The sequence below is a fragment of the Rhamphochromis longiceps genome, linkage group LG2 (assembly GCF_057381845.1).
Source record: "Rhamphochromis longiceps isolate RC_006_pf linkage group LG2, R_longiceps_female_GT1.1, whole genome shotgun sequence".
NCBI lineage: Eukaryota > Metazoa > Chordata > Actinopteri > Cichliformes > Cichlidae > Rhamphochromis > Rhamphochromis longiceps.
Window position 1 is genome coordinate 20,517,115 of NC_140558.1, and position 9,122 is coordinate 20,526,236.

At 41.8% G+C, this 9,122-nt stretch overlaps 1 protein-coding gene across 2 annotated transcripts; it reads left to right on the top strand.

Annotated features, from left to right (window-relative positions):
• Nucleotides 1–729: 729 nt before the first annotated feature.
• On the top strand, nucleotides 730–8,814 carry LOC146677144 (uncharacterized). 2 transcript variants are annotated; one of them, XM_085418661.1, is made up of 2 exons: nucleotides 730–1,078; nucleotides 6,308–8,814. In XM_085418661.1, exon 2 carries the CDS (start codon nucleotides 6,693–6,695, stop codon nucleotides 8,373–8,375), a length of 1,683 nt encoding a protein of 560 aa, XP_085274787.1. In that variant the 5' UTR covers nucleotides 730–1,078; nucleotides 6,308–6,692; the 3' UTR covers nucleotides 8,376–8,814. The 2 variants fall into 2 exon arrangements, with proteins under 2 accessions (XP_085274787.1, XP_085274795.1); XM_085418669.1 differs by having other exon boundaries at nucleotides 6,318–8,814.
• The last annotated feature ends 308 nt before the right edge of the window (nucleotides 8,815–9,122 follow it).

A 9,122-nucleotide genomic window follows, 5' to 3' on the forward strand; every position in this document is an offset into this window, starting at 1 on the left:
ACTTTGTCTCAGGCGAGTTTCCCATTCAAATGCATGTAACAGTGAGAAACACACTGTCTTGGCGAAATAAAGCGTTTTTGAACAACTTCATATAAATCGCTGTAACTTTTGATAGAAGACTCAGACAAACATGTTTATGGCTTTATCTTATAGAACTCAATATCCCCGTGCTGGGCAAACAGGTTTTGCAGCCGTTTGAGCTAAGATTTTAAAATTATTCACATAATGAAAACCTATACTTTGTCTCGGGTGAGTTTCCCATTCAAATGCATGTAACAGTGAGAAACACACTGTCTTGGCGAAATAAAGCGTTTTTGTACAACTTCATATAAATCGCTCTAACTTTTGATAGAAGACTCAGACAAACATGTTTATGGCTTTGTTAAGAGAATTTTTATTTTAGTTAAATCATTAAAGTATAATCAAGTAGAAACAAGTATGCCTTATAATCAAGTGTTTATATATTTTCACACGGTAAAGCTTACTGTTGAAAAGAACACAATGTATTCCTTGCTTAAGTGTGTGAGATGTTTGACAAAGACAGGACATATACATGCATTCTTTACTTCAGTGTCTGCGATGTCAGATAAGCATGAATACTGCTGTGTCGTTGTTTTTCAGTTTGTGTGCAGAAGTTAGATAGCTAAGACAATGCCTGAGCTCTCCCCTCTTCAGTTGAAAGAGGAAGTATTATGTAACCCATTTTGCCTTATAAATAAAGCGAGTAAACGGTGCTCGGTGTGTTAGTCTGCTCAGAGACTCTCACCCGTGCGCACGTCTTTGAAACTCTGAGTCGGTCTGCCAGTGTCTCATTTCTCTCTTACTGTGTTTGAACAAATTGTCAACCCTTGACATTTAATTGGTCCTTCGTAGCCGGAGAACTGACTGTTATTTTAACGTCTAGTTTTCCACAGACGGTCTCCATCGGATCCTGACGTCGTGACGCCTGCGCTGGAAGAAATCTGATCAGTAAAACGAAAAACCCGGGAACGTGAATTCGATCTCCGGTCAGCGTTCGGCCTTCACGGCTCCAGGACCCGATGAGCACCGGATCTTAAAACGCAGCGCCACAGTAGAGGTGAATATGACACGCATTCCACCAAGCGCTAAAATACGTTGATATTGAGATTTTCCTTTAAGTAGTGTGTAAACCTAGGTACGCCGACAGATCTCAGTGTCCATGCGGGACTAAGAAGACGACAGGCAAGAGCGAAATTCTAGAAAAATCGCTATTAAAAGTTCCGGTCGCTCTGGGAGTGGCTGCAACGGAACAGGTTTCCGGTCACTCAAGAAGAGTGGCTGAAGGTGAAGGTGTTACACAAATAAATAGGCCTACGGAAAATCTCAATAAAAATCATAGAAACGCGCTTTGTTTGTGAGGAGTGAGTTGTTTTTACGACCCAATACGCGGTCGAACCACTTCTCAAACTGTTTTCCTGTGTACACTCACGTATTGGTAAAGGTGGAAAAAAGGGTTGTGCTTCATCACGTAAAATTGATAACCGCTCTCTCAATTAGTGGGAGAGTAGAAGGCTGTTATCGAAAACCCATTCTCACTTTTTCATGCCAAAGAAGGTGTCACAGTTCTGACGTAATTAGTTCAAAATGGGTAACTCTAAAACTAAAGTAAAATTAACAGCAGATGAAGGATGGTTGGAAAAAAACTGTCCAAATGCAGGAAGAGTCAGTGCAAATAGGTGGAGAAATCCACATAAAATTTATTGCCCAGCCTGGCAAGGCAAATGCAATCAAGAATCAATAACTGCTTTAAAGGCTGCTTTACAAAAAGAATTATTTGAGGAAAAGAGCCAAAAGAAAAAAGCAAAACGCTTAGCAGAATGGCACCTTTTCAAGGCGTGGATGGTAGAAAACGATAAACGCATTGCTAAACGTGCCCAAAAGCAGGAAACTAAAGATAAACAGAAAACTGCAGGAGAAGAAAAACCGTACCCCCCTCCTTATGCTCTTCAGCCTGCACAGCCTGCAGCAGCTGCACCTAACCTTACGTCAGCACTTCCTGTAAGCTCTCCTCACAAACCTTTTGTTTCAAATCCCTATATGGAGGCCAGACAACAATTAAAAAATGCCTTCCTAAATGGTCTACTGCCTAAGATAAAAGCACATGTAGACAAACACTGGGTCACTCAAAATACAGGAACCTTGCCTGAAGCCCTACAATATGCTGAGCATGCAGTCAAAATTCAAAAACAAAAAGAAAAAACAGAAGGAGTTTTCATGATTGATCCAGAGACAGGCTTTATAGCCTTCTCAGGACAGCAACACACGGCAGGTTTTAAGCAAAGTAGGGGAAAGCAAAAAGCAGGACAAAGAAGAGATAGAAGAGATATGAGATGTTATAACTGTGGTAAAATCGGGCACTTTGCTCGAAACTGTAGAAATGTAAGCCAAGAACAGGAAGGTGGAGATGACAGGCGCAGACGCCGTGATGAATGACTAGCACAAGAAAAGGGAAGTGAAACAAGTGAAGGGGAAGTTTACAACATTGAACAACTGCTGTTAGGCTCAGAAGCAAAGCCCACCGTTATAGTGCACGTTAACGGGGTCCCAATAAAATTCCTTTGCGACACAGGTGCTTGTAAAACTGTCCTAACAGTAGAAGTCCCAAATTTAACCTCTTCAAAAGATACCTTAATCGTGAAATCAGCCTCAGGACATGTGACAAAACAGCATCTAACCGACCCCCTTTTTATGTCACATAGAGATAGTGGCCGTGCCTGCAAAAATCAGTGCATCTATGATCCATCTTGTCCACTAAATTTGTTAGGAAGAGATGCTTTAACAAAATTAAAAATAGGAGTTTTTCCTGAAGAAAGTGGCATGAAAGCCAGACTCCTACTCTCTGAAAGTCAGAGCCAAACTGAAGATATTTTTGTTTGTGAAGGTTTAGGTGAGCCAAATTATTACTGGGCCTTAGATTTACCAAAACTTGAACCATTAGAGGCCAAAGCTAATATGTACTTACCTGAGCACTCACATAGACAGGACCCAGCAAAATATCACAACACCTTGTGGTATAAATATGTCCCAGGTCCAGACAAAATTTATGATCAACAAGTGCACAGACTAGGACCGCAAAAACTAGTCCTACAACACCTGTATGTGACACAGAGTGGTAATGCAGTATGCTCAGTGTTACAGACAGATGCAGTGCAGCGCTTAAATAAGATATGCAACCCTCATGTATCTGTTGCACGCAACGACCAAACGCCTTGGTCTGAGTTAGGCACAGTGCTGAGAAATGTAGAAATGGACAGATATGACAAAATAGAGTGTGAGGACTGGCAAAAAGGCCGTAGAACTGGGTGCATGAGGCTAACGCTGTGTTGGCCGGTGACAGCCACACCAGCCACACATTTAGCCACAACAGAGCAAGATGAATGACAAGTATTAACAATTGAAGCACATCCAGAACTAGAGAAGCTGCCACAAACATTATGGTCTCAAGGACCCACGGATGTAGGCCTAATAAAAGGAGCAGATCCAGTAGTGGTGAAAACTACAACCTCATATAGGCCTGTAAAACCACAATATCCCTTGAGTGCAGAGGCAAAAGAAGGTATCAGACCAGTCATAGCAGAGATGCAAAAAGCAGGTATTCTCGTGAAAACTAATGAAGCCACGTGTAATACACCAATTTTTCCAGTAAAAAAGGCTAATACAGGAAAATATCGCTTAGTTCATGATCTAAGAGCAATAAATGAGGTAACAGAGCAAATACCTCCAGTGGTTGCAAATCCACACACAATTCTAAATCAAGTAACACCAAAAGAACGGTGGTTCTCTGTAATAGACTTGTCCAATGCCTTCTTCTCCGTACCTCTGCACCCTGACTCACAGAAGTTATTCGGATTCACCTTTGACAATCAAAAGTATACTTATACAAGGTTGCCTCAGGGATTCCAGAATAGCCCAACTCTGTATGCAGAGGCTTTGAGAAAATCAATGTCATCTTGTACGCTCCCTGCCCCAGGGCAGTTCTTGTTGTATGTAGATGATATATTGATCACAGGCCATACAAAAGATGAGTGCAAAGAAAACACATTAACAGTTTTGCAACATCTCGCAGAGCAAGGCCATAAAGTGTCACAGCATAAACTGCAATTGTGGAGCCAGGAAGTAACATACCTTGGCCACAAATTGACAGGACAAGGCAGGCAGCTGTTAGAGAGCAGAAAGATAGCAGTCCAAAATGCCCCAAAACCAGTAACTAAACAACAAATGATGAGTTTTTTAGGACTGTGCAATTTCTGTAGATGCTGGATTCCAGAATACGCATTACTAGCTCAACCACTACAGAACCTCATTTATGGTAAAGATCTAGCATTAAAAGACAAAGTACAATGGATTCCAGAAGCAGAAAAAGCTTTCGTTGATTTGAAAATAGCACTGCAGACATGTACCGTCTTAGCATTACCAGACTATGGAAAACCTTTCGTTCTCCATGTTGATGGTGCAGGAGGGTATATGAAAGCAGTCTTAACTCAAGCTTTTGGAGAAAAACAACGTCCATTAGCTTTCTACTCATGCAAACTTGACTCTGTAGCTGCTGGATTACCTACCTGTGTTCAGGCATGCGCAGCAGCAGCAGAGGCAGTTAAAAAATGTGCAGACATTGTTCTAGGACATAAATTGATCATCAAAGTCCCACATGCAGTGACCTCTATTTTGCTCCAAGCGAACCTCTCTTTCCTCACGCATGCAAGACAACTTTCTTATGTGGGGATTCTACTTACACAATCACACATAAAAATAGAGAAGTGTGGCCAGCTAAACCCAAGTACACTTTTGCCGACTTCTCTGGACGGAGAACAACACTGTTGCATTCAAAAATTAGAGGAAGATACAAAACCTCGCACTGATATATACAGCTCCCCCCAGAGCAGTTTCAGTAATGTTTTTGTGGACGGCTCAGCGTCAAAAGACATTCACGGTAGAAATTGTGTGGGTTATGCGGTCACAACTGTTGATAAAGTGATAGAAGCAAAAGCTCTCAGCTCCTCAAACTCTGCTCAAAGCGCAGAACTAACCGCAGTCATCAGAGCATGTACTTTATATAAGGGTCAAAGTGTTAATGTTTACACAGACAGTCAATATGTCTATTCAGCAGTTCATCATTTCGCTAAAATATGGCATAACAGAGGAATGACAACTTCCTCAGGCAACACAGTTCAACATGCAAACCTTCTAAAAAAGCTATTAGAAGTAATAACGTTGCCAAAAGAATTAGCACTATGCAAATGTGCAGCTCATCAAAAGGATGACACAGAAATTACGAGAGGAAATAACTTTGCTGACAAAGCAGCAAAAGCAGCTGCAGAAAAACAAATTGATGTTTTAACAACAGAAACCATAGATCTAATACCTTTAGAAATACTAGCAGATGCACAGAAAACAGCATCGCTGAGTGAACAAAAATCTTGGGTGAAAGATGGAGCAGAATTAAAAGACAACCTTATGATGTGTAATGGCAAACCAGTGCTTCCAAAATCTTTGCATAGAACTGCTGCTTTAGTGACACATGGGAAAACTCATGTGTCATCAGGAGGGATGATTAATATTCTTAATAAACAATTCTATACAAAAAATTTTGAAAGTTCAGCACAAGAGTTTATCAGAACATGTATAATTTGCCAAAGACACAACGCACAGGGAAATCTACGTCCAAAGCGAGGGCATTTCCCTATACCACCGCATCCATTTCACACTGTCCACATGGATTTCATAGAATTAAATGAATCACAATCCTCCAAATATGCACTTGTGATAATTGATGTATTTTCCAAGTGGCCAGAAATATACCCAGTGAAAAAAGCAGATGCAATATCAGTAGCAAAATGTCTATGTAATCATTTTATTCCAACGTACGGTATTCCATCTCTGATAAGATCAGACAATGGCACACATTTTGTAAATGAAGTAATAAGTAAAGTTTCTGAAGCTTTAGGCTTCAGCATAAAACATCACTGTTCTTATCATCCACAAAGTGCAGGATTAGTCGAGAGAACTAACGGCACAATTAAACAAAGGTTGAGGAAATGTATGGAAGAGACTAAAAAACCTTGGCCTGAATGTCTAAGCTTGGTTAAATTATGGATGAGAATAACTCAAGGAACAGGTGGTCTAACGCCATTTGAAATCGTACATGGCAGACATTTTCCACTCCCCATAATGAGTGAGCCAATTAATAAATCTATTGCAGAAACAACAATGGCAGAATGGATGACAAAACTATTTGAGAATAAAGAAGTGAGATTAAGCAATCAACTGCCGAGTGACTTTTCTTCAGTTTCTTGCAGGTTGAACCCCGGTGATTGGATTCTGATTAAAGTCCTCCAGCGGAAAAACTGGAGTGCTCCAAAGTGGGAAGGTCCCTTCCAGGTGCTACTTACCACACCCACAGCGTGTAAGATAGCCGAACGAGTTTCGTGGATTCATCAATCCCACGTGAAGAAAGTGTTTGCACCACAATAAGACGCCGGTTCCCCTGACTCTTACGTGAACCCCTGCTGGAGGACAGGGCTGAACGGGTTTCCCGCCCTGTGCTTCCTCGGCAGTGCTACTCACGTGGGAGCTCGGGTGTGCCTGGTCGCCCTGAAGATCAGACTGACCTATCCCACCGAAGAGCAGAACCAATAATAACACCAGGGACGCCTGAATAAAATCTCAACAAGATGACTGAGGAAAACAACCTGATAAATCCAGAAGAAGAACCAGCTTCAGAATCAATGCTAGCACCAGTTCCAGCCCCAAAGCTGTTGTGCTTGGGCGCTTGTGACATCAAACGAAAACTACTCATGTGCTACATATTCTGTCTAATGGCTATCCTCCTGATGACGACACTCTTTTGGTTGATGCCCAGTGGAACCCACAAGACAGTACCAATTATTCTCCGACCTAAGAGGTGGACCCACGACAACTCGCACCTGAAGGAGATAGACAAAGAACACAACCACCCGTGGCTGAACAATGCATGGTACCGGTATGTCCATGACAGAGTGCACAGAGAAGACAATGCCGCAAACTGCTATGTCTGCTCACATATGCCCACGACAGCACTCCATGCCACAGTGTATGGAAAACCCCCAACCAAGGCTGAAGCACTCTGCATATATGACAAAGCCATTACCGGGACCTGCTCAACACCAGGAAAACCTGTGATGGTGATAGGTGGATCCATAAAGGACCAAAACAGCAACACATGCCACAACACTACACAATATATAGTCCCACAGAGTGTAAAGTCTTTAATCTACAACATAACAAACTGCACCCACCAGTACCCAAATATAAACTACACCTGCAATGAAGCCTACTGGGTGCATATAAACGTCAGCCATAGAAAACTGAAATCATTCTCAGTTGTTTTGCCACCTGACATACAACACCCAGTGTGCTTTAACTTCACAGGAGCAACCGGACAAACAGGTACGCCCCAGGGTCTGAAGAAATTAGGACAAAACCGAAACTGCTCCATGATCCTGGCGGCACCAGATTGGGATGGCATCGGCTCATCGACAGGTACATACTGGGTACAGGGCGCAGCTTGGGCGTGTGGCCTGAAAGTCTATTTCATGCTGCCACCAAACAGCACCGGACTCTGTGCCCCTGTTCTGGTATCTGACCACACCTTTAAGATGTCAGTGAACAGCAACACCAGAGCTAAACGTAGCACAGGCCTCAAGCCCCATGATCCATATCTTGGTTCTGATGTACCAGATGACTTCAAACTCTGGACCAAGAGCCAGAAGGTAATACACGCTTTGTTTCCATGGATAGGAGTAGGGAAACACGCACTACGGATAGAAACCCTGGACTATCGTTTTGGATTATTTTTAAATGCTTCAACCCGCATTAATCAAGGACAGAATGAAGAAATTGATGCAATTCGCATCACTGTCATGCAGCACCGAGTGGCTTTAGACATCATTCTCGCAGAGAAAGGTGGTCTCTGCGTATTGTTTAACACTACATGTTGTACCTACATACCTGATAACATCCATTCATTAAACATGACAAATGCTTTGAATGTTTTGAAACAACTGAGAGACGCTCAGCAGCAGGACTACGTTACCGATACTCAAGGTTGGTGGGACTGGCTGCTGAGCGGCTCTTGGAAATCTCTACTGATTAAAGGCCTGTTGGCCCTTTTCAGTGTGATGTTACTATTTTGCCTTTTCATTGCTTGTATTATCCCATGTCTGAGAAGCATAATGACAAACATGTTCAAGCGTATGTTAGGAAACCATGTCTTGGCTCAGTCAGTTATGGAGGATCCCTATCGTCAGTATGGTATGCTGAGTGTGGGAGAGAGAGAAGAAAATCTCTATGACAATCTTGACAAGCTTGTTGTTTAATTATTTCACTGAATGACGTGCAAGTTGAAAATGTGACTAACAAGTGACTATGCATTGAGTAAAACATGTGAAATATATTAACATCAGGAGGGAATGTTAAGAGAATTTTTATTTTAGTTAAATCATTAAAGTATAATCAAGTAGAAACAAGTATGCCTTATAATCAAGTGTTTATATATTTTCACACGGTAAAGCTTACTGTTGAAAAGAACACAATGTATTCCTTGCTTAAGTGTGTGAGATGTTTGACAAAGACAGGACATATACATGCATTCTTTACTTCAGTGTCTGCGATGTCAGATAAGCATGAATACTGCTGTGTCGTTGTTTTTCAGTTTGTGTGCAGAAGTTAGATAGCTAAGACAATGCCTGAGCTCTCCCCTCTTCAGTTGAAAGAGGAAGTATTATGTAACCCATTTTGCCTTATAAATAAAGCGAGTAAACGGTGCTCGGTGTGTTAGTCTGCTCAGAGACTCTCACCCGTGCGCACGTCTTTGAAACTCTGAGTCGGTCTGCCAGTGTCTCATTTCTCTCTTACTGTGTTTGAACAAATTGTCAACCCTTGACAGGCTTTATCTTATAGAACTCAATATCCCCGTGCTGGGCAAACAGAACAGGTTTTGCAGCCGTTTGAGCTAAGATTTTAAAATTATTCACATAATGAAAACCTATACTTTGTTTCAGGCGAGTTTCCCATTCAAATGCATGTAACAGTGAGAAACACACTGTCTTGGCGAAATAAAGCGT